At 56.7% G+C, this 24,832-nt stretch overlaps 1 protein-coding gene across 8 annotated transcripts in view; it reads left to right on the top strand.

Moving 5' to 3' along the window:
• Positions 1–9,887, top strand: part of UBR4 (ubiquitin protein ligase E3 component n-recognin 4) — a 122,407-nt gene extending 112,520 nt beyond the window's left edge. For all 8 annotated transcript variants that reach the window (XM_032495312.1, XM_032495313.1, XM_014562225.2 and 5 more), the window contains 4 exons: positions 2,787–3,011; positions 6,156–6,246; positions 6,913–7,075; positions 9,497–9,887. In XM_032495312.1, the coding sequence (XP_032351203.1) occupies positions 2,787–3,011; positions 6,156–6,246; positions 6,913–7,075; positions 9,497–9,561 (544 nt within the window). In that variant the 3' untranslated portion in view covers positions 9,562–9,887. The remainder of the gene's footprint in view (positions 1–2,786; positions 3,012–6,155; positions 6,247–6,912; positions 7,076–9,496) is intronic.
• The last annotated feature ends 14,945 nt before the right edge of the window (positions 9,888–24,832 follow it).

Genomic DNA, 24,832 nt, shown 5'->3' with positions numbered 1-24,832 from the left:
ATCCCGCGTCTCGGGGCCGCCCGGGCTGACCGACCCTGTGTTCCCCTGCCCAGCGAGCTCTCCCAGCTTTCCCACATCTGCTATAGTTAGTTCCAGAACTAACGTCTGGCCCAAGGCAGCCTATACTGAAGTCGGAATGTTCATCTGCGCCTTTTTAGAGTCACACGGGATAAAGCAGGAGGGTGGCTTTTCCAAAACTGTCTCAGCTCCTGCCAGAGGCATCCAAGGGCTGCATCCTTGGACTGACCTTCAGCCCAGAGTGGAACAGGAAGTGGAAGAGGCCAGATCATCAAAGCTTCTGCTTCAGTGTAGCCTCTACTTGCAAGACTCTGTTCCCTTGGATGGGGGAGGCTGTGGGTCCGGGCTGCACACAGTCACTGTCAAGGGCACACAGGTTGTTACAGCTCGTTTCATAGCTAGAGGATGTGGCAGAAGCAAACACCTATTATTTCAGAAATGGAAACTGGACTTGATCCCCCTGTTTCCTCTCCAGTGAGTAATGCTTCTGGCAACTGTCAGGGGAGAGGGGTTGTTGAAGATTATTTGGGAAAGTCAACTGAGAAGGAAGGTAGCCTGGGAAAAAACCCAGATTTATGTCTTTATCTGTATGTACGTGGTGAATCAGGTTGATACATGAAGGTGTTATTTTATTTTATTTTATTTTTTTGTTTGTTTGTTTTTTTTGTTTTGAAGGTGTAATTTTAAAGAAATGCTAAGTGGGTAGAGAATAGTCTTTCATTCCACCCTAGATTTAATATACTTTAGCTCTTAGATTTAATTTAAACGGTCTCATCCTTTTCGGCCCCATCTTCCGCAGGAGTCTTACACACCTGTTGGGCAGAGTATTGACAGGTTGTTGAGAGGCTGCATACAGTCCACCCAAGGCAGCTGCAGTTCAGTTTAGGCAACAGAACAATCTGTCTCTTGTCCTTTCTGGTCTTCCATCAAAGTTATTTTCTCCTTCCCTCCCATTTCCTTATGAGATAAAAGGCTGACCTGGAGACCACAGGCTTCATTGTTAAAAAGAGGCACTGGCGGGTCTCCATCAGTCATTACATCATCTGCTCAAATGTTCAGGCTGTCAGAAGAAGCACCTGCATCGTTGACAATACAAACATTCCCATTATCCAAACTGCTTCAGGCCTGAGCAGTGCTAATTGCCAGTGTCCGTGGGGTCTTTGACAGAGCCCTTGGCTCTTCTTGGCAGCAGTGAGGTAGAGTGGACTTTTCCGTTCTCTGGGGAGAAATGCAGACCGAGGGAGGCAGCATGATTTGCCCAGCAGAACAGAGCTGGTGGCTTCAGGTGTTACTGTGTTTCTCAAATGCCAGACACTTGTAACCCGTGCTCACGTCCCTTAGTTGGGGGAGGATGGTGGGGGGGCTGTGTCCTGGTCATCTTGGTCAGCTAGAGGCTGAGGCAGAAGCTGCCCAGAGAGGCACCGTTTCCCCGCCGCAGCCTGCTTCCCTCGTCCTTTCATGCTGGCGTGGGCTTGGTCACGGGGGGCAGGTTGAGCAGGGATTGCTGCCTTTGGTGGAACGTTTGTGTACGGAGGCAGGTGTGTCACATCATGAGCCAGAGCAGAGCTGAGCAGGTCCTGTGATGGTAAAAATCTTCCGATTCTGGACACTCCACTGGAGTACAGTCATCTGCTGCATCCATGTCCTCTCTTCATGGAGCAGAAGGGAGCGTGGTGTACTTGTGTCACCGCTCCGGCTCTCCCACAGGCCTCTGTCTGGCAGTGCCATCTGCAGACCTGGTAACTGTGCTGCAGGAGTGGCTGCTGCTGCTGTGTTTTTGTTTATTTTCCCCCACAGAATTAGGATAAGGCATCAAACACTCAGAGCCTGAGAGCACCAGCCAGGTCCTAAGGAAAGAGTGTTGTAGCCAAACATTTATGGTAAGGAAGTGACCTCTCAGTGCCGCTCCAGTGGCTGGTGAAGGCTTCGTTGTGCAGGGAAGGTGGGGAGCCCGTGTTGGGTAGGCTTTGGAGCCTGACTGCCTGGATCCAAGTCCAGTTCCTTCCTGCCGCGTGTGTGACTTTGGGCAAAATGTTCACTTTCTCTGTGCTGTGGTTTCCCTTTCTATAACATTGGGATAGTACCGGTCTCATCAGGTCCTTGTGAGGATTTAACGAGACAACGAGAAAGTGCTCAGAACGTGCCTGGAGTTCAAGTTGTTGGTCATGATTGTTACTGCAGTTCAGGCGGGAGCGGGAGCCAGCAGCGGTGCTCTCCTGGAAGGAAGGGTTCTGATGAGGGAGAGAGAGACACACATGAGAGAGCGAACCCAGAGAGAGTGCCCAGGGCAGCGCCGGGTGCGATGCCACGTGGACGGTTAGCCGCACTGAGACTGCGCAGAGTCGGGGAGGGTGCGGGCTGTGGGCTCAGGCAGACTCTGGGTCACTGACTAGCTTACTGACTTTGGGCACATCACTTCACTTCTCAGGCCTTTAGCTACTGTGGTAAAAAGGTGTCGCTGTCACCTTCCAGAGTTGTCAGGACACTTGGATGGTGGAGTGCTCGTGAATGTGCCCGACACACGCACAGTGCAGTTGGAATTGGGTCAGGGCTGGGCTGGGGAAGGGAGAAGACGGGGACGATGCCACCAAGGCCACCTTGGGAGGGAAGGAGCCTTGCTTGGAGAGGAGGTGGGAGGGGTAGTGGAGGATGGGTGGGGGTGTTCAGGGAGCCAGGCGGTCAAGAAACTTGAAAGAGGACAGGAAATTGAGCAAACCCTTTCCCTGCCGGGCTGCTGCCCTGGTTTCATGGTGCCCCTTTTGTTCCAGAACCCGAGCAACTTCCCGAGAGGAGAAGAACTTCCAGGCCTTTCTGGAGCAGCCCAAGGAGAAGTGGGTGGAGAGTGCCTTTGAAGTGGACGGGCCCCACTACTTCACAGTCCTGGCCCTCCACATCCTGCCCCCTGAGAAGTGGAGAGCCACACGCGTGGAAATCCTGCGGAGGCTGCTGGTGACCTCTCAGGCCCGGGCAGTGGCTCCAGGGGGAGCCACCAGGTCAGTTCCCGCTTCGGGAAGTACCTGCTTCAGGAAGCCGTCTCCTGAGCCGTCTGTCCAGACTCTGTGACCCACTGTGTGTGGAAGCCACCCCGCAGTGTGCGTATGCTGAGGAGGGCACGCTCGTTTGACTCAGTAATTGACCCTGGCCCTTCTCGGTCTGTCATGTCAAGAGTCTGGATGGCTGGATGGCTGGCGGGCGCCTGCCACCTCTGGGCCTGGTGTTCGGCCACTGTAAGTGTGGAGCCAGGCTTGCCTCTGGAAAATTCCTCGGAGAGGAAGCCAGCCAGGCACAGGGGGGCTACCGAGGAGAAGAGTTGGGGCCCGCAGGAGGCTGAGGCAGGTGGCCAGGGCTTCCCATCATGCTGATCTGGGCCTGAACTAGCAAAGCTTCGTAAGGCTGCGGTTGGGGATTTTTTTTTTTTTTTTTTTTTCTGATCATGAAAAGCTCATCCTGTCCCTTCTTGGTCATATTCCTATCCTGTCTGCCCCACGTGCTGGGAGCCTTTTTTCTTCCTCTGCTTTTCGTGTAGACCCTCCCTAAGAAGGAAGGCATTTTGGGAGGAAAGTAGTCAGTGTTTTCATGACTCTGTGCTATGATTTGGGTCAGAAGGGAGGTGTCTGTGAGAGAAAAGAATGGCAAACAGGAAGCCCTCTGTGACGACTGCACAGTGGCCGCCTGCCGAGTGGACTCGGTGCCCCTACTCTAGCCCGTGGAGCCCCGCGCGGCCTTCCCTGGGCTGCAGAGTCGGGCGTGGTCTGTCCGCTTGCGTCTGCCTCTCGAGGGAAAGCTGCTTCACTTCAGGAAGGTCTGTCCTCCTGCTGTGCCTGCTGTCACCAGGATCCGAGGGGACATTTCCAGTGAGGGAGCAGAGGAGGAGCTTCGGGTCTCCTGAGAACGACAGAGGAGGTGGAGACAGCAGTGGGCCTGAATTTGCACACCTGCCGTCTACCTCCTCAGCTAGTCACTAGTCACAGTCACCTCATGCCCCAGGGGGACCAGGTTGGAGCTCTCCTGCTGAATCCGGCCCGTGCCGGCCTTTGTGTAGTCAGAGGGCGCCAGTCTTGTTAGAGTCCGACCTGATCTCTGCCCCTGTTCCCAGCATAGCACTTTCCACTGTTTCCCAAGAGTCTGAAGTGTTAATAGTTAACTAGCTGCTGGAAATCAAACGTTAGATCTGGGCGATGCTGAGTTTTTAAGCCAGGCTCGGCCTGCGTCCATAGCACAGAAAGTGGCTGTTTACTGGGCACAGGCTCTCGGTGACAGGTGTGAAATCTGAACCCACAGGAGCTTTCAATTAGGAAACTACAATTCATCATTGTCCCAGGCAGTTAAGGAAAAGCCTATTTGGTCGCAGCTTAATTAGGAGTCCAGGGTAAACTGCACTCATGAGTCGCCATTTTCTCTGTGGCAGTTTAGTCACCTTACTAATTGGCCTTAAATAATTAAGTTGGGCAGGGCTGCTCGAGATTCCTGCTCCCAAAGCAGAAGAGCCTCGAGAAGGACCCGACCTGGCGTGGTGTGGGCGGTGTAAACAGGGAGCTCCAGAAGCAGGCTGGCAGAGTGCTGGGGCACCTCCGAGGAGGGGCCGTGGCTTGAGGGACCTTTAGAGGGTGACGTCCTGGTGATTGGAGCCGTGTCACTGGCAGCAGGCTTCATTCTAAGTCCATTATAAGGTGGGAGGCAGCAGCAGCTACACAAAAATCTGGGAATTTATTTGCCCAAGAGAAATTGTTCTCTTGTGCAGGTTTTACAAAAAGATTCCTCTGCCAAGGACCATCAAGTATTTAAGCCTGGGACTTTCCTAGGTGCCTGTCAGAGCCCTTCTGTGCCCTTGTCTGCCAGAGCTGCACAGAAACAGATTATTGTCCTCGCCCCCAGGCCCACCTCGCGGCAGTGGTGGGAGGGGAGAGGGTGGGCGCTTTGGAGATACTGGGGTGGAAGGGGAGGGTACAGGATTTTAGCAAACAGAACTGTCAGATTTTTTTTATTATTTGACTCTACTTTTGTTGGTGACTTAAAAATGTAGGTGTGGGTGGCCTGCCCCGTGCTAGGTCGTGCCTTTACTTGAGGCCCAGAGAGTGTAGTTTTAGCTTCTAGATGAGTAACATCTGTCCTTGTTTTATGATTCTAACATACATGAACACATGTGCATGCGCACACACATGCATTTGAATACCAAGTTCTGGTCCCTTCAGTTACGGCTCTGTTTCAAGCCAAAGAATCTCCATGATAAGAGTTTATCTAGCCTTTACTTATTACAGATAGGAAGGCAGTTTGCAGACAAAGCCTTTCCTAGGTCTTGAGCTTTAGAAACCAAATCTGAGCACTGTGTGGCGGGACGTCTGGTCTTTCTCTGTATCTCGCAGTGGCTCTGCCTGGAGTAATCATTCCTCAGACCAGGAGCGTCTGCCGAGAAGCAGTGGACGTCGCACAGGCAGCCCCCCGTATTCCAGGGGCCTGGCTGGTCTCTGACTCTGAACTGAGTCATTGGTCTAAGTAGTGACGATACTGGTTAGAGACGAAGGGGTGTGGTGCGCAGCTCTGGGATTAGCTCGGGATTTAGGAGGTGTCGGGGTGGCTGCAGCTCCCATCCGAGACATCACTGTTGCTCAACACCAGCTTTCCACCAGCTTGCTGTTTTTTAACACAGCACGTGGTTGGCAAGTAACTGTGTGGCTGCTTTACGTCTGCTGGCTGTAAAAATTCTCCTGGTGGAAATGTAAAGAATGAAGTAGAACCTTGTTTTCTACTTCATGTATTAGATCCCATTGAGTCCAAGAGTGTGTGTGGGGGCTAAACACAGGGAGACGGGACTCCTCGGCGTCTCTTTACGGTGGCGGCCTTTTGGTTGCCATGTTGCAACTTCTGTCTCCCTCTTTCGCATTTAGCCTGATTTGGCAGAGAGTCAGTGCTAAAGATGACTCTTCTGTGGGACTTTCTGTGGTAAATAAACCACTGGGTCCCAGGGCTTCTGAAGCTCTTGCCCGCGGTTGCTGTCTTCTGAGAAGAGAGACGAGTGGCTGGAGCGGAGTGATGCTTAGTTACTGTGACTCTTTTGCTGCTCCCAGAATGCTTTGCTCTGTCCTCGGGGGTCTCCCCCCGGGGTCTTCATGGACGTGGGCTCTCATCTTCTTTTCCAGGCTGACAGACAAGGCAGTGAAGGACTACTCTGCTTATCGCTCCTCCCTTCTCTTTTGGGCCCTCGTCGATCTCATTTATAACATGTTTAAGGTAAGGAAGCCGCGGGGAGCGTGGCCGGTTTCAGCAAGGGAGGAAACGCCTGTGCTGGTGGCTCTGACCCTGCCTGCGTGGCCTCCCGAGAAGCCAGCTGCTCCCACCGGGGGAGGGTTCCTCTCCAGCTCAGACCCCTGTGTCTGGGACCGCATTTGTAGCCGCGACTGCTCCTGTGACCTGGTCTCAGGCTGCCGCAGACCCTCTTCTGCAGGCGGATCTCCCCTCCAAGTCACCCTTTGTTTGCTCTCAGTCCCTCTGTTTGGATGAATTCTGTTGCCCTGGGTGAGTGTGACTTGTTCTAGCACAGCTTATGGGGACACTTCTCTCTACTTTGAGAGAATCAGAGGGTTTGGGGGTGGTTCCTTTCATAGTCTGAATGAAATAGCTCAATTAAAGTGACTTAGCAGTCCTTTTTCTTGGAGAAATCTAGATGTGGAAGATGTGGGGAGGGAAGAACACAGTCATCTGTCGAGGCTTGTATGTTCACCTGACACGTGCTTAATACAGGGGCTGTGAGAGGACTGAGGTGAAATTTTGTTGTTCCTGGAAGCAGAACACATCCTTCAGGGAAAGCTTTGATGTGTATGGGAGGGCTCTCATCTTCCCTGACTGGCTTGAGGCGCAGTGACCCAGCCCGGGCCTGTCTCCTGTTGGTTCTTGTAGAAGGTGCCTACCAGCAACACGGAGGGAGGCTGGTCCTGCTCTCTAGCGGAATACATCCGCCACAACGACATGCCCATCCACGAAGCAGCCGACAAGGCCCTGAAGGCCTTCCAGGAGGAGTTCATGCCAGTGGAGACCTTCTCGGAGTTCCTCGACGCTGCCGGTCAGTGTCAAGGCTTTACCTTCCCAGATCTTCTGCAGCAGAGCCCGTGCCTGCCCGAGTGGGGCTGGCGGTTGCTTTCATCTTCACATGCAGGAAAAAACAGGCGGGAGCCAGCCTGTGGGCTGCCACCGAGAGCTCTGGGAGAGAGGGGTACAGGCCAGGTGGCTGGTAACAGGACAGCAGCCACACGTGTGACGGGGCTCACATCCCCCAGGCCTGTGCTGCGCGTGGTGCACACGTCTTCCCAGTCTGCAGGGCAGCCCTGTATGAGGTGGAGCCATGGTTAACCCCATTTTACAGATGGGGTAAGTGTGGCTTTGAAGACTAAACAAGTTCCCAGCAGGACATAGCTGGAGGATCTCTGAGCCTCTTCTTAGATTCCTGGCTTTTTATGACAATGCAGAGAATTAACATGGAGCTTACCTGTCTTCCTCCTGCTTCCTGGGGACTGAGACGCCTTATGGCAAAGTTGCCCCCGGGGGAGATATGGGAGGATTTCAACTCTGATTCTTAAGATAAATAGTAAATACCAAAAGAGAGCAAAGAGCACCTCTGCTGGTGGGAATAGGGCAGCACTTTGAACTGCTATCGGATGGGGCATCCTCATCCCCCAGCTAGTAAAAGGGAAGTTCATTGTTCTCTCCTGTGTACAGGTTCTTTATACAACAAATTTGTCATCCTAATTGCAGACACATTAAAATTTGTTTGGATTTTATCACCAAGTGTCAGGTGACAGCAGGGGGAGGTGACTTGGGCTGATGCTGGGAAAGCCCGCCCAGGATTAGAAACCCGGTGCCTCTCAGGTTGTGGGCACTGCTGCAGTCCAGCCCCCCATCACTCCCAGAGCCAAAGCAGAGGGAACCACAGCTGCCCGACTCTTTTGTGAACTTGTTTCCTTTTCCCTGATGTTCATTGTGGGAGTTTCGTGAAGTGCAAAGAGCAGGACAGAGTCTCCCCAGATCCCACTGTCAGGAGAAGACCTCCACTAACTGTGCCCTCAGACATCTGGAGTGATGCTCAGTGTGAATTCCTCTCCTTCCCGCTCGGCACCAGCGGGCGGAGTCTCCCCAGGAGCTCTAGGGCTGCCTTCCAGCCTGGCCGTTCATTGCCACGGCTGCAGCGGGAGCTGTGCCGGATGGGCTTTGCTGGTCTGGTGCATCCCCCGTTACCCGGTGGTCAGGTGTCAGTACACTCACCCCAGTTTCTTTGTCAGCTTCACTGGATGCTCCCATGGGCATCTCTCCAGCCTAGACATTGCACCGTGGCTGTACTCCTTGCTTCCTCTAGGAAGTGACCCTGACTGAGAGAGGTAGCCTGTGTGCTTGTGTCCTTAGTGCCCAGCTCCGGGCCTGTCACCCAGGGGTCTGGCGAATGTCTGCAGAAGCTGTCAATACGAGCGCCAAAGTCCGAGTAAGAGGAGGAGGAGGAACGAAAGTAAGAGGGACGAAAGGAGTTCAGCTCGGTTCTGTGCTTGGCTTCAGCCTCGGGGAAGGTGGCAGCACCCGCCTGGAGCGAGGGAGAGTGAGGAGTGAGGGCTGGCCAGGCAGGGAGGGGAGCCGCAGGTGTTTACAGCAGCATGGCTTTATTGCTTTGTCCCAACTGGTAGAGAATTTCAGAACATCAGACACACCCTGTTCCAAGGCAAGGGCGAAAACACCGTCCAAAACCAACAAGAGGTGATGGGAGCCACTCTGTCGCCACTAGCACAGGTGCTGGGAGACAGCTTCGGTCTGAGTGCTGCCGGGCCTTGGGCTGACAGCCCCACTCTGGTCGGATGTGAGCCCTGCTCGGTGAGGGGGCGGGGCCGCGGGCCCTGCTGCTAATGGATGCCTTCTGCACCCTGGGCACTTGGACGTGACGGGCCTCATTTAATCCCCAGGGTGACGTGACAGGCCCTCATCACTGTCCCCGTTTGATGGTGGAAGAAACGGAGCCCCTGAACTCTGGCAGCTTTCTCAAGGCCCTGGACTCAAAGGGCTGGCTAGAGGCTCCGATGAGCCAGGGTCCTGCTACCCCTCCCCGTTCTCCCAGCCCCTGAGGGCAGTGGGGTTCACCTTTCTTTGGCCCCAGGTCCCTCTAAGAGTACGCTGAAGGCAGTGGACACCTTGCAGGGCCGCCCTCCGTTTCATACGCAGTTCCAGTGGACTTGCAGGCCCCCTGCATGGTACACGGACCCGAGCTTAGCACCCCCACTGTAGGGAGGTGGTGAGGCCGCCTCTGCCACTTCAGTGCCTTTAAACAGAGCAGCGTCTCATTACCGCACGGGAGTGTTGCTGGGTGACTGGCTCCCCAGCCATCGCTCATCCCACTGAGCGGCTGCGTCGGAGCTTGTTGGAGCGCAGTGTGGACGCGGCAGCTGTGACTCAGTAGGGCTGGGGGCCGTGCGTGCCCGCTGCTAACCGGCCTCTGCCTGTTTTCCAGGTCTCTTATCAGAAATCACTGACCCAGAGAGCTTCCTGAAAGACCTGTTGAACTCAGTCCCCTGACCACCACGTGGAAACTGCGGTCGCCGAAGATGAAAGCTAGCTTGCCTTCCGTCCCTCCGTGCTCCTCCCTCCTGTGCGCTGATTTCCCCGCGGGATGCTGCATCCTTACCCTCCCTCCTCCCCCCTCAGTTTCTCTTGGAATGGCTTGGGGGTTTTAGGCTTCCTGTTTTACCTCCTGTGTGTGGTGCACTAGCTGTGAAGTTGTCTGTGACCCAAGCCATCGAAGGACCTGTACATACCGAGGAGCCATGATTTGTCCTGGCCGAGTTAATACTTGAGTGTGCACATCTTGAGAAATAAAGGAATGACTTAATACACATTGAAAACGAAGGTGTTGCCTGTGCTTACACCCCACCTTAGTGACACTGGCCAAACTTTTCCTTCACTGCACAGCCCTTTCCGGCGTCGGCAGGTTAGGCTGTGTCAGAGTTGCTGTCTCTTGCTGGCACCAGATGGAGCCTGTCTGCTGTCTGCGAGCAAGTTGGGGCACCGTGTTTGATGGCTGTGATCTTTCCTAAAACAAACACTATGGCTTCTCAATTTTTTGGCCTTAAGAGCTGGAGCCCAGAGACAGGTGGAACCAATGGTTTCTTGGTCCTCGGCTGAAGACAGGCCCAGCGCAGCCGAGCACTAGTCTCCGTGCAGCAAAGGCAGCCGGCCTTCCCCTGCCTGCTTCGAGTCGGCAGTGCTGTGAGGACTGCTCTCCAGGGTGGCCGTTAGGAGAAGGCCTGGGGCAGACTTCCTGAGCACATTCCCTGCCAGGCGCGCGCGCGCGCGTGTGTGTGTGTATGTGTATGTCTGTGTCTGTCTTCGTGTGTGTGTGTCTGTGTGTGTGTGTGATTATTTCTGGGCTTTCTAACAGCCCTGCAAGAAAGGGCCTATGAACCTGTGTCACTTGGTCATGGCCACCCAGCGAGTAGCTGTTAGAGCTGAGGTTCGTGCCTCCGAAGCCGTGTCCTGAACCTCTGGCAACTGCCTCTGGGGCCTTGAGACCTGCCTCCTCACATCCGTGGGCAGCAGCCCTCTCAGCGAGGCAGCAAGACTCCTAAGAGCCCCTGTGCAGATTTTAGGGCCAGGTGAGCCCGGCGTGGCCTCGTGGAAGGAGGAGCCTGCTGATGGCCGGCTCCTTTTGTTCCTCATGGACTTTCCTGAGTGACAGCTTCCTTATCTTGATGTCCAGTTCATGTCACTCAGGCCAGACCACTTGGAACAGAAACTGCCTCTGGGTCCCTTTTGAAGACTTCTAGAGCCAGGACTTCATGTCCCTTCCCCAGAGCCCCTGGCTGGGCAGCCACAAGCAGGCGTGAGTGTCGTGCTTGGGGCTTAGCCAGAGACACAGGTGATTTGCAGGAGCCCAGCTGGAGGCCTGGCGGACAAGAACGCGGTGTGCGCGCGGCCCGGCTGCATGGTGGTGTCGGCGGGCCGTGGGGGTCCTCGAGGGACTGAGTGGCTCTAAGGCGGGGAGGGAGCAGCATCGTCTAGGCGGCGTCAGGCACCCACTCCTTTGTTCAAACCCAGCTCCCCTGCCCTTTGTGTCCCCTGTAGAAAGGGTACATGGCTATCTACTGGGAAGGACGGTGGCGAGGCTTACGTGAGATGACCCGCCTGCCGTGTAAGAAGGAAATGGCTGCTCTGCTACCATGAGTTCATTTTCAGTCTGCAAGATTTTGCTTTTTTTTTTTCCCAACAAAGCTGCATGTCTCAGGAGGGTCCAAATATGTCTAGCTTTGACGTGTCCCTTAGTCTCAGGGACACTTGCTTCTCACACTTGCACAGCAAGTCCATTCCCTCTCACGTGTCCATCACCTCCTGCTCTCTGGACGTCTCCCCAGAGACATTCCAGGTCCACGGGAGTATGTGTCATTGCTATTATATAATGTCCTAGCAGGGAATAAATTGGAGCAGCTTCGTCTGGGACAGCAAAGCCAGAAGGGAGAGTGGGGGAGGTGCAGGGTGAACAGGCGGGGCTGTCGCTGCACACCAGGCGTCGGGCACCGCCGGAGCCTGAGCTGTGTTCACGGCAGCGCCTTGGGGCATCAGGAGCATTGACTTGGCACCTTCGGAAGGTTAACCTTGGCCTGGTTTCCTGGGCCTGCAGGGCTGGGGTCTCCAAAGCTCATTACAAGGTGTTCATTTTTTTCTCTGCTTTTCATTTTTTGATTTCTTACGAAGTCCTTAGAGAATTTTGGCTCCAGCCCAAATGCATCAAGCCTCTTGCTTTCACGGTCACAGCTTTTCCTGGTGTCTACACAGGGTGCTTCCCAGTGACTGCCACAGTCCCAGACAGATTGCTGACACGGTGGCCGCACGGGTCTGTGACATGCGTAGGCCCCTGGGTGGTGCCCTAGGTAGATCTTGGGCAGGACTGGAAACTGGTCTAGGGACAGAACTCAGCCTCCCCGGGCCCACGTCCCATGACGCACTAGAGGGCATCAGGCAGAAAACCAGGCGCTTCGCCCATCCTGAGCCAGTTTCTGGGCTAATTGCTTCTTGGGGACTTGTCTTTCCCAACAGGCAACCCCAGCTGGGGAATCCAGACAATTCCAGGCTGGTCACACCTAGTGATGGCTGCAGCTTGAGGCCCTGAAGTCTGCGGTCAGCAACAAAGCCAGGGAAGGGCTGTCACTGCCTTCCTTCTAGAACGAATGGCTGAGGCCTCAGGGTCCCTGAGGCAGGTTTGTGGCTTTTCTGGCCCCCAGCTTTCTGAGGTCAGTGCTCTGTTAGGGACTAAACAGGGGACAGGTGCTGACCCCGCCCCAATCATGTTTGCTGAGACACCAGGGGCTCTTTGCATTGAGTTCTCGCATCCCCTCTACGGGTCAGGCGCTGGTTCTCCCACCTTGCAGATGAGGAGGTGGCCCCAGAGGAAGTGGCCCGCCTGCTGGGAGTCAGGCACTGACAGGTGTGGGACCCCGAGGTCGTCTGCACCCCATTTGCACCTGTTCCAGTCTTGGGTGTCTATTTGGCACCAGGTGCCGTGCTGGGTGCTGGGGGCCCCGCGATGGGCCAGTGGACTGACCTGTGGAGCTTAGAGCCGGGGATGGGCGGTGGGCAGTACACCAGCATGGACGGGGCAGGAGAGACAATGGGGTGTGGGGCGCAGGGTGATGGGGTCGGGCACCTCCACCTCTGACCCACCCACTGAGATTCGCCCACTTAGTTGTAATGGACATCCTGCTGGTCACTCAGCAAACCCCAGCAGGCACCTCACCTGCGTTTGGCTCCTGGGTAGTTACTGCTGCTTTGGCCAGGGGGGCTCTGGGGGACCGGGGACCTGCCAGAAAGGGAGACTCACTCTGCTTTCTGGCTTCAAGGTGGAGCCTGGCTCTGGCCTCTCCCATCACCTCTCACCCTCGTCCTGGGAGCTTCTCAGGCCTCCCTACCTCCTCTGGCCTTGCAGTCAGAGCTCACATTTAAAAATGCCCTTGGACAGTGCCGCCTCTTCACACTCCTTCCAGCCACACATTCACCTCTAGAATGGAGTCCAACCCGTCTCGGGGCTGCCAGCCTCCTCGCCCAGCCCTGGTCCTCCCCTCCGCTCTCCCTCAGCACCTCAGTCATTCCTGGCTACCATTCCATGCAGCAGGCAGCACCCCCTTTTCCAGACAAGTAAACTGAGTTTGAGGAGGTTGATAACCTGCCTAGTTTCATGAAGCTGAGAAGGGTGGGGTCGAGATTAGAACCCAGACCTGGTTGGCCCCCAACTCCCGGGTCAGGGAGAAGGTTGTGGCTTGGGGAGAGCTGGCTGCACTTCATGCTGGAGCGGGTGGCTGGGAGGAGGGTGCAGGTGTAAAGGGTGACTTCGGGGTGTGGCTCAGCTCGCTCCCTTCAGTCCTCTGGCCTGGACACCTCCACTGCGGCCTGTGCCCAAGGATGCAGCTCGGAAGGGCGCGACTCCCAAAGTGAATGAGCCCATTGCGTGAGGGCTGAGCTTGCCGTGAGGTTCTCCACCAGAGGGGGTGCCGCGTGGACCAGCCAGGGCCCAGCTCTGCTCCAGGCCTCGGGCAAGTTTCCTCGCGGTCTGGAGCGTGAGGACTGAGTGAGCGAATGCAGGTAAAGGTCCCGGCCCGCACAGGCGCCATAGCCCGAGGTCACTGTCAGTGTATCACCGCTGGGAGGGTGGCAGGAAGTCGGGTGAGGAGCCCTGGAGTCACCTCCCAGCGGCAGGCGCACACGCGGCCGTGCACGCGCTGTCCGCACTTGCCGGGCCGTTTGCTTTGGTGATTCGTGCTTGCTCCCGTGATTATTTCTGTCTCTGGGCTCCACGCTTCCTGCCCGGGGCTACTCCCTTTCCTGCTCATCCTTGTCTGCTGCCTGATCTCGGAGCCTGGCCCAGGCTCGTGTGCTGCCAGCTCGCCCCCTTTGGCTCCCTGACGAGCCTGGAGCAGCCGGGCAGGGCATGTGCTGGGGCAGATGAGTGGGTCCGCAGCCTCCAGAGCATGGGGGCCCAGCCAGGGCGAGGAGGCTGCCCCGAAGTCCCCAGCCTCGTGTGTTAGGACTGGCATCCTCCCGCCTCCCCCCTGTGCATCTTTGCGGACTCTGGAGCGTGAAGGTGGTGCTCTGGCCCCCTCACTCTAGGGCTGGGACGGTGGGGCACAGGAGGAAGGACTTGCCTGAGGCCCCTGGCCCACGGGCCAACAGGGACACGCTTCTTCACACACTGGGGGTGACGAACGACTTCCACATCCCGGCTGACACTGATGAGGGCAAAAGGAGAGAAGTGGTGGCTCTGGCCAAGGGGGCACTCTCTTCTGGAAGAGAAGGTGGCAGGTGGAGTGTGGAGCAGCGAGCACACACCCAGCGTCCCTGCCAGCTCAGCCCCGCACGCTGGGCGCTCCCCCCGGATGCAGGTCTCGGCCACTGCCCACGTGCGCCCATGAGCTTCGGCGTCGAGAGCAGGCCCCGTCCTTCTGCCTGAGGGAGGGGTGACCGGGCCTCTCGGGAGCAGGAGAGGTGGGTTGCTGGGACATCCTGGGCAGGAAAACAGGTGTTGGGGAGGTGACTAGGGCCACCACTGCTAGGGGATGTTGGATGGGGCCGGGGGCACCAGGACAGGACCAGAATTCGCCCCAGGTTTATAGGGGAATCAGTGAGTGGACCCAGAACTCCTGTCCAGGGGATGTGCCACCCCCGGGGCAGGTGCTCTGGGTGTGGGCAAGGCTGAAGGACACGGGGGTCTCGGCTGCTTTCTCTCTGGGCTGTCTCTCAGGTCCCTTTGCCATCTTTGCCCCATGACCTTGTTAACCCATCTGCTCCAACTGTACCCCCTCTCCCACCACCTGCTCAGTCTCCACAGGGGCCCTGCTGGACCCCTGCCAGGCTGCTCACAGATATAGATATTTGGGGACCCCACAACATTTACTGAGCACCTGCTCCGGGCCGAGCCCTGGGCCAGGCATGATCTCTAGTCCTTGGTTACTCTTGTTCTTCCTGTTTCACAGATGAGGGACCAGAGTCTCAGAGAGGCAAACTCACTTGCCCAAGGGCGCACAGCCTGTAAGTGGGATGTTGCCGCCATCCAGCTGGCCTGAGCCTCACTCATTCACCTGGTCCTGCTTGCAGTATGAGCTGGGCACGGATTTGGTTGGATCAGCCGAGCTCCCAGCAGGGGGCTACAGCTTTGGGAGCCAGGGCGTGGCCAGGTGCCCGCAGGTGGGCAGAGCAAGCACCACCAAAGGTTCTCCAGCCACACTCTGGGAACCATGCGCAAGGTTGGGACAGATGAGATCTGAGGCCCTGGGAACCAGCCACAGGCTGGATGACAGGGCAGATCCGTGGGCCCCAGTGCCCTAATGCCAGGGCAGGTAGGAGGTGACTTTTGTTTAGTGGGGCCTGAGTGCTGGGCTTGGAACTGTAAGTGGCTGTTTGAGCCTCACAGCCACCCCCTGAAGCCGGCACTAGTATCACCCCCATTTCCCAGGTGAGGAGACTGAGGCCTCCCTGTCAGAAGTGGCAGAGCCTGGATTTGAGTCTAAGTCCACCAAAGGCCACAGTCCACAGCCATCATCTTTGCAACCACGTCTCTGCACCCATCCCAGCTGGACACTCTCTGGAAAACATCTGGACGTGAGGGACCAAGACTGTGGAAGGCAAAGAGAAAAGCTCCTTAGTGTCCCAGAGGTTGACCAGGCTGCACGGGCAGATCAGCCCGAGGAGGGATTCCAGGCATGAGGCCAGTCTGCACAGCCTGAGAGTGAGGACAGTTTCTACGGTTTTAAAGCGTCAGAAGAAAAGCATAGAACATGCGACAGAGATTGTACGTGGCCCCTAAACCTAAAGTATTTCTACCGGATTTTTGTAGAAATTGTGTTGCCGAGTGAGTCCTGGTTCAGACATGGGATCTGCTGTGGGTTACAGAAGAGATGCAGACAGAGGGCCACCCCCATCAGCCACTCGAAGTCCCTAAAATTCTTGGAACCGCTGTTACGCCGCTGTGTGCAGCTTCATGGTGAAACCCTGCAGGCTGTCACCCCAGCTTGTCTGCAGTGCCAGCTGCAGAAGACAGTTCCCAGGTCCCCAGGTTCCGGCCTGGGGCAGAGGTGAAAGAAATGCTGTGACCAGCGCTGAGGATGCTGGTGTCACCGTGGGACGTGGAGTAGCCAAGAAGCTGGTGGCTGTGAGTGTCAGAGAAAGCCAGCCTGAGCGGTTAAGGGGACCTACTGTCTACCCAACAGCAAACCCAGAGGGGCACCCAGGAGTGGCTGATCCAGGGTCTCAGAGCGAACACACCTGCAGGCTTGTCTGTTGGCTCTGCTCCCAGGATGCTGTCCTGCAAGTCCCACATGGCTGCTGTCCCCAGGGGTCCTGGCATCAATCCCACCGGGCCTGACCATGTCCAAGGGAAGATGGGGCCTGCTGATTCCTGCCTCCGCCTCTCAGGAAACCTCTCCCGGAAGCCCCAAGAGGTGTTCCCCCTCAGGTCTCATGGGCTGAAGCTGGGTCCTCACCCATCTCTGTGCCAGTCCCCGTCAGGAGACATGGGATGGCCCGGCGTGGCTCAGACAAAAGGCCCCCCCCCACCAGGGGCTGGACAGGACAAGCACATGAGTGCCCCTGGGGCTCCCCGAGCAAGGGGCAGGGGCAGAGGTGCTGTGCAGGGGGCAGCGACATTGCCCTAGTCCATCCCCGGGCTTCCCAGCCGCCCTCACTCCCTTTGTCTGGTCCACACGGGCCACTTCATCCAGACACTGGGCGTGTCTGTGCCCCGCGGCCACTGCCACCCCCGCCGGCCCTCAAGTAGATCCCATGTTGATCCTGTTTCTTTGCATCCCTGGCTCTGGTTTCAAAGTCTGGGCAGGCTGCAGGGAGGCTGAGAAAGCCAGGGTCTGGACGGCCTTCGGGGGCAGTGAAGGAGGGGCCCCAAGATGTGCAGGTGGGATTAGATGAATCAGAGGCCAAATGTGAGAACAGCGGTTCACCTCAGCAGACGCCCGTTTTACCCCAGGTGGCGGCCTGGGGGTCAGGGGTCAGGGAGGGTGAGCTTCAGGGAAGCTTTGGCGGCTGTCCACCTGGCTTCTCGTCCCAACCCCGCCGCTCACCACCTCCTTGGGCAAATTGCTTGCTTGCTCTGGGCCTCAGTTTACTCATCCATAAAAAGGGGATAATCATCCCGATGCAGAATTAAACAAGTTGATGACCGCTAAGCCCTTGGCACAGTGCTGTCACTGACCACCGCACAACCGCTACCAGGAGCCGCCCAGAGCCTGGCACCGGGCAGCGTTAGCAGACGTCCACCAAGCCCTCCCTGCTCGCAAGCTCAGGGCTGAGCCTGGGACGAGGGGAGGGGACTGAGTCCCGGACGCTCAGGTACAGGACAGCCGGGATCTTAAGGGAGGGCGAAACCACCTCCGGTTAGGGATGGTGTGCAGTCGTCAGGGGAGGACTTCTCAGAGGAGGTGGCATTTGAGATAGGGGTTCCCAAGTGGAGGGAGTAGACTCTCCAGAGGGGCCGGGACTGTGGGGGAGGGTGTCTGGAGGAAGGCCAGCTCCTGAGGGCCTGGGCATGTCTTGAAGCCAGCGTAGGCACTGCCCTGGGAAAGGCCTGTTGCCAGATGTGCGGGCGGTGGGGGCTGGGACGGGTGGCAGGTGCAGGGCGTGGCTGGCATGGCTGGGAGGTGGGGGAGGAGCAGGACAGGGGAAGGGTGGCCTGGCCGCAGTGGATGGGACTTCTGTGTGACCCAGGGCACATCCCAGGGTCCGTCTCTAACTTGAGAGGATCGGATGAGACTAGACTGTCTCCTGGTGCTCTTGGAAGCCCCCAGAGGCTTCGCCCTCCTTCTTCAAGGACCACCGGAGGAGCTGGACAATGCTGCAGATTCCTGGGCCCACCCCAGCCCTGCCCCCAACATGACAGGGGTGCACGTGAGAACTGTCTGAGGGGGCGTCCCGCTCCATCCGAGTGAGCCTGTCTCTGTCCGGTCCCCCAGTGAGCATGCACTTCTGTGCTACCCCCCAGACCGATCCCCCTTCCCGCCTGCCCCTCAACACTCTGGCTCCAGCTCCAGCTCCAGCCCCCTTCATCTGTCCACCCCCTCTGCCTGCTCTCCTGCAGCCTTATTCGGCCTGATCCCTGTTTCACAGGTGGGAAAACTGAGGCCCGGGTGGGGGATGACAGAGGAACCTTGCAGGGCAGGGCTCAGTGAGTGGTTTCCAGAGATTTCTGATGCCTTTTTCCTTCCTGGTCTTTTTATCCTAGAAGCTCTCTATGCCCACCCTTTCCCCATAGCAATGGCGTTTTGAAGAGCCCAGACCAGTGTCTGGTGGAATGTTCCACCGTGGGATTGGTCTGCTTCGCTGAAGTATCATTTGACTAGTTCCTCTACCTGCGCCTGTCCTGTAACTGGAAGTCAGGTCTAAGGGCTTGATTAGGGTCTCGTTCATTAAAACCTCCCAGTAAGGGCAGGTGAGGCTGGGGACTTGTCAACCCCTCACGTTTGAGCACCCCACTGCTTGTGACGCCGTCTGTCTGACTGATGGCCCCTCAAAACCTTCACTCCCTCGTTTGCCTGATGCCCTCTGACACCTTCTCTGTGCCAGGCCGGGGGGGAGGACAGAGACAGTTATTGGCCATTTCCCTCTTGGTGTCTGCCCTGAAGGAACGCGGGTCGGCCCCGAGCCAAGGAGCGGACGGGAGGATGGAGACCCCGAAGAAGGGGGCATGAGCCAGTAGGACGGGGCGGCTGAACCACAGGGAAGAGTGGGGCCAGGGCGGCTTCCTGGAGGGAATGCCTGGGCTGAGTGCTGAAAACCATAAGACAGACTACGGGGGTGGGGATGGCAGGGGTGGCAGGAGAGGGCTGTTCCCGGCAGGACAGCAGAGGGGAGGGTGTGAGGGCTGCTGAGCTGAGCTGCCAGGTGAGCCACCTTCCGGGGTGGGAACCGCTCCTCCGCTGCCTCCCTCCGCCCCTCCATCCTGTCTCCACTGTGACATCTCTATCTGGAGCGCCTGCCAACCCTGCCGTCGTAAAACATGCTCAGAGAAGCCCTCCTCCTCCTGCCCCTCCTTCCACTCCCAGCTCAGCCCCTCCTCCACCTCGTCCTCCAGGCAGCCTCCCTGGCAAAACCTGAGTGTTTCCAGGCTCCCAGCCTTTTGGCAGATGCGGACTTGGGCCCAGAAATGGCCTCTTGGGTGTGCAGACAGGACTAGAAGTGCGGGCGGGCTGCGAGCTGTGACACGAGCATCTGACACCTCCCGCCCTGCCTTCCTCCGGACTCAGGGGGCAGCCCTGCCCCGCCACCAGGACAGGCTGCCCCTTCACTCTCCGCAGAGCTGGTCCCCTGGCCAGAAGGTGGTGATATCATCTCTTCTTGGGCAAGCTCTGTCTGCCAAGGCAGGGCGCCCACCGGCTAGAGGCTGGCATGTGTCTGGGCACCTGAGCCCAGGTAGACCGGCGGGGGACAGGGAGGCCGCCACACAGCCAGGATCCTCAGGGCCCTGCCTCTTGGGATTTTCCCAGCCAGCCCTGGGGCCAGCCATGGGTCCTTCCCTGAGGGCCTGGGGCTTAGTCTCTATGAGGCAGGAATTCTCCTCATCTGTGATGCTGCATCCAACATAGAGTTAAGGGCAGCTGAGTTGCAGGAGATGGAGGAAGCAGAGAATTTGCTATGTGCTTTTTCCTAGGTACCAGGATGGGGCAGGGGAATGGGGCAGGTGTCCGCCGTAAAGGCAGTGCGTCTGCCTGGCCTGTGAGGAGACAGCTGCACCCACACTGGCCTCTGTTCCCTCAACAAGCCAAGCCCTTTCCAACCCCAGGGCTTTGCTCGTGAAAAACACTCTTTCCTCAGATTCTCATAGACTCCCTTCAGGGCACTTGGTTCCATGCCCCTCCTCCAAGGGGCCTTTCTGGGCGTCTGTCCAATATTGGCCCCATTGCTCTCTGTCCTGTTGCCCATTTAATTCGTATCACCTGTCATGCTCTGAGGTTGCTATACGTATCCACTTGGTTGTGTGTTAACAGCTGACCCCCCCACTGGTCATCTCTTGGTCACAGCCCTCTCTGGCGTGGATAAAACCATCTCTATACGCGTCAGACCCCTGGTGCCTGGGATCCCCAAGGGTAGGAGTGCGGTCCTGTTCTCCCTGCACCCCTGGCATTGAACTAGGGAGACCGGAGGGCACTGTCACCAGTCACCTTGCAGTTAGTTTGCCCCTTTAAGGACAAACACCTCAGGGAAACTGAGGCAGCTCTCAACTCACTTCTTTTGTTTTTCTCAGCACTCACAAGTTTATGTATAGGTTTGATAAAGATTCTTCTGTGTTTTCTAAATACACAGGCAAAATAGCTCTGGATGGTTACACTTATACTAGGTAGGTAAATTGCAGTAAAAAATTGGTCTTTGTATAAGACCCACTCCTGTCCCCAGGCCCACCGGCCGAGCCTGGGCATCCTCCTACCTGCTCACTGGTCGCAGGACCAGGTGTTTGCTGTGGCCGAGTTCGCCCCGGGCCTGGCTGGGGCCCTGTGCGCAGTGGGGCTACACAGGCCAGGCGCTGAGTGAGCCTCGCAGGAAAGAGGAGGGAAGGAAGCCAGCAGCGGCTGTGCTGGGGGAGCCGAGGCTCCTCTGGGCCAGCGGTTTTCACACCTTATTATTTTCCAGCCAAACCCTCAATGGGAGCCCGCATCCCCCAACCATCTGCCTCCACCCCATGGATGAAAAGAAGCCCAAGGTCCGGCTCTGGAGATGTTCTCAGTGGGGGCTGGAGTCCCACCTGCCTGGCATGCCTGCCCCTCCCCCCACGGAGGCCGCAGCTCCATCGAGAATAGACTGGGGACCGCTGACCAGAAACCATGGTCTCATCTTACAGACGGGGAAGCTGAGGCCTGACAGGGGAGTGACGGGCCCCAGGCAGCATCGTGAGCTGGGGCCAGCCGGCCAGGTCACCCAGAAACCCTTCCAGCTCCGGGGAGGCTCACCTTGCCTTGGTGACGTGTGCCCCCTGCCCGGCAGCAGAAGGCATTTGGCCCCTTCTGCTGGCCCCTCCCTTACCAGGACCACAGAGGGCTCCGATGGCCCCTTGGCTGGCTGTGACTTTCTCCTCCACCCTGGGGGAGCGGGTGAGCCCTCAGAATGCACTGGGGGGGGTGAGGGGGTCCCATCAGTTTTCTGGGGTGGGCGGAGGCCTTGAAGCCCCCAGCAGCCCCACCCAGTGGGCATTCATACTTGCCTCAGCAGGGATCACGTAGCCGGGCCTCAGGTCCCTTTCTGTGGAACTGGGGGACGAAGGCTGTTCCCACCATGGGGAGTGGAGTCCCTGGCAGGCCAGGGAAGAAGTTCTGTGCTGAGCTCAGCTTGGGACTGACGCACGCAGGTGCCTCTCCCAGAGCCCAGCGGAGTCACCGGGATGCAGGAGCCTGGCCTCCCTGGGGCTCCCATGAGGCAGCCCGGCGGCTCAGGGCCCCGGTCACGTGCGGGCTGATGAGTGTGCCGCCTGCCCGCTGGGCTGCCCCACCTGCGACAGGCTGAGCGGAGCCACGAGTGCCAGTGGGGTTGCCGCCCTCACACGGCCTGGGCCCTGGGCCTGCTGACACCGGGTTTTTGTCCTGTGCCGGGGCTGGGCCCTCCCACGGGATGCACTGGGATAATGAGGTAGAAGGTCTAACCCCGCACAACACAGACCACCCCTTTGTTTGCTGGTCCCAGGGGCCAGGCTTCAGGGAAGAGAGGGTGTAAATCCAAACTGCACCGTTGTTGGCTCCGCCACCACCTGGGATGACTGCCTCAGCCTGGGAGCTCTGACGGGCCAGGGACAGAACTGCCCAGCTCTACCATTTGTGACTGGAGCCACACACCTAGGGGTCCTCAGGAAGGACTCAGGGGTGAGGTGAGCCCTCCTAAGCCAAGCCGTCCCTGGAAGAGAGAAGTAGGGGTGGGGGTACCGGAGGGGGAGGTGCAAAGGATCAGACCAGGTTAGCTGGTCCTGAGTGTGATTCCAGCTCTGACACCCGCTGGCTGTCAGATTCAGGCTTTGGTCAAGTCTCTTCCCCTGTCTGAGCCTCAGCTTCACTGCCTGTAACATGGGTTTAGTGATCCTTACCTTGTAGGGCTGTTATGAAGACTCAGCAAATTTGCTAAGGGCCTTGTAAACTGTAAGATGTTGAAAAAACAGTGAGCTGTTTTTATTATTGGCCACAGGCAAGCAGATCATTCCTAATTCCAGAGTTTACCTCTAGGGAGGACCGAGGGCCCTGCTGAAGCCACAAGCCCGCAGGAGCAAAGAGGCAGGTGTCCAGCCCCACAGAAGGACTACAGGTGGGGTTGCTGCCTTCCCTCCCCGGGAGAACCAGTCCTGGCTGAGGCTGAGAACGTCCTCAATTCCCTTGGACCGGGAAAATTCACTTGGGACGTAAATTGTGCTCCCTCTCGGCACTGTTTAGAGAACACAGTGTTCAAGAGCTCAGGGTCTGCATCGGACAGACCTGGTTTGAATCTGGGCTTTGCCACTTACTGACTGGTAAGGAGAGTGTCCACAGGGGTAACAGTGGCCCAGAGGACGGTCAGAGCCTGAGCAAGGGACAAGGCCACCCCACGGAAGGGTGACCTGGTGCGGGTATCAGAGCCCAAATGCCACAAAGCGCATCCCTGTGTGTGTGTAGGGGGGGTGGTGGCAGTAGTGAGTTACATATAAAGGTATTCATCAATTTGGTAAAAACGTATGGATAAAGGAAGTCCAGCTTTTCACATCAGAGAAGGGAGTTATAGATACGGTGCTGGACTGGAATTTGAGGTGTCAGTGTGGATGCATGGCTTCCAATATAATAGAGATACAGAAATAAATATAGATCTAAGTGCGTGTATTATGTGTTTACCATATAGTGTGTGTGTACATATATATATCTGTGTACATGTGTGTGTGTGTAAATAAATACATTTCCTGCCCCTGCCCCCTACTCTGTCTACTGAGAGGGCCTGGGATAGCAGCTCCCTAAAAGCAATGAGCACATTCAGCACCCAGATGTTGGCTTCTACATACCACACTCAACCAGGGGAACCAGGGTTCCCTAGAGACCTGGCTGATTCTAGGGCCGAGGCAGGGAAAGTACAAGATGAAGCTGGAATGTCTTGTTGTGCCAGAAATTAAGGAAATACTCAAAGAATAGCGGAGACGTGCCAGAATGTCCCAGGAACCACCTGAAGGGGCAACCACTGGCCAATATGAGCATTAACGTAAACAATGGATTCCAAATTGTTGACGACAGTAAGAATCCATGAGTCCATCCTGCTATAAATAAGTAAGTGAATAAATTGGCAGTTTGGTGACGAATGGGCTAGTTACCTAGTCTCAAAGTAGCTCCTCACAAAGTAACTTCTCGGTGACAAAGGGAGAAAGAGTCCTTGCCTGTGGAGACATCTGGCAGACACCACCTTCATCAGGTGACCCCAGATGACATAATGGAACAGATGCAAAGCCAAGTCAGTGCCGCCTGGGAGAGTCCTGCCACAAACGAAGCCAGCCAAACCCGAATTCTACAAGGTAACTGACCCGAAATCTTCAAAAGTGTCAAGGCTGTGAAAGGAAGGATGAGGAGCTGGCCCAGAACGAGAAGATCTGACAACTGAGGACTGTAAACTGTGTGCTTTTGCTGTAAAGGGCATTGCCCGGCCAGGCCAGTTGGCGCAGGAACACGGGGCCTGGGGAGCGGAAGGTAGCAGTGTTTCAGTGCTACCTTCCTGATTTGATGGTTTTGCTGTGGTTGTGTAGGGAAATGTCCTTGTTTGTAGAAAGTAAAGAATTTGAGGTGCTGGGACATCAGGTCAGCAGCTTAGTCTCCAAAGGAACCAGAAAAAAGTTCTCAGCGTACAATATTTTCTACAAGTTTGAAATTGTCTCAGAGCTTAAAAACTATTAGTATAAAAGTGAGTAAAACAAAAACAAGAAAAGAACTCTAAAAATGAGAACATCTGCGTAGAGCACTTAGACAAATCCTGACATAGCATGTGCTCATCTAACGTCCATAATTATGCTGATGACTGTCCAGCGTCTGGCATCTCCTGGTCTTGTCTTCTTTCTGCCCATCCCTGTCACTTCCCTCCTGGCTGAAAAGCCACCTCCTCCAGAAAGTCCACCATGCATATGTCACTTACAATTGCTGGTAGCACAGGAAGTATGGGAGAGGGTTGGACTGGATGACATCCCATCCCCAAGCTCCCATCCTGCCCTGACTTGCAGCATGCTCTGATCTGAGTGTCTGCTCCTCTCTTCGGAACAGGTGTCTTCCCAGAAACCACTGGCCCAAGATCAGGGCTGTTGTCACTCCTGTCCCAGAATCACGGCGAATCTGGTTCATTGAGTCCATTCCCCTGCCTCTTGGCAGGGCAGCTCTTAAACTGGCTTGGTGAAAGGGGACCTTAACTTCCTTCACCATTTCCAGGGAACGGGGTTTCAAAAGCACACACATCACACAATCCTTGCAGGCTGGGCTGCCTTGCTTGCTCACGTACCCACTCTGTCACACGGTAGTTCATCAGCTGTGCATCCCTGGCCGGACGTGCAGAGCGCTTGCTTTGCGCCAGGCACTGAGCCAGGTGCTGTATCCAGCCTCACTCATCTCATGCTCGCGTGGTGTGAGGTCGCCGTTACAGTCCCACGTCCCTCTCCCAGATGAGGGCACTGAGGCGCTGAGAGGCTGAGCCCCTTCTCAGCTGTGCTTTCTCCCCGGAGAGTCAGCTGTCAGGCTGTGGGCCGGCAGCTCTACCCACATCTGCTCGTCTCATCCTCACGGCCCCCTGTGACGTCCAAATGACTCTATTTTTCAGGGAGCCTGAAGCTTAC

This window comes from Camelus ferus, chromosome 13 (genome assembly GCF_009834535.1).
Source record: "Camelus ferus isolate YT-003-E chromosome 13, BCGSAC_Cfer_1.0, whole genome shotgun sequence".
NCBI lineage: Eukaryota > Metazoa > Chordata > Mammalia > Artiodactyla > Camelidae > Camelus > Camelus ferus.
Note: the sequence above shows the minus strand (reverse complement) of the source record. Positions and strands in the feature narration are given on the sequence as shown.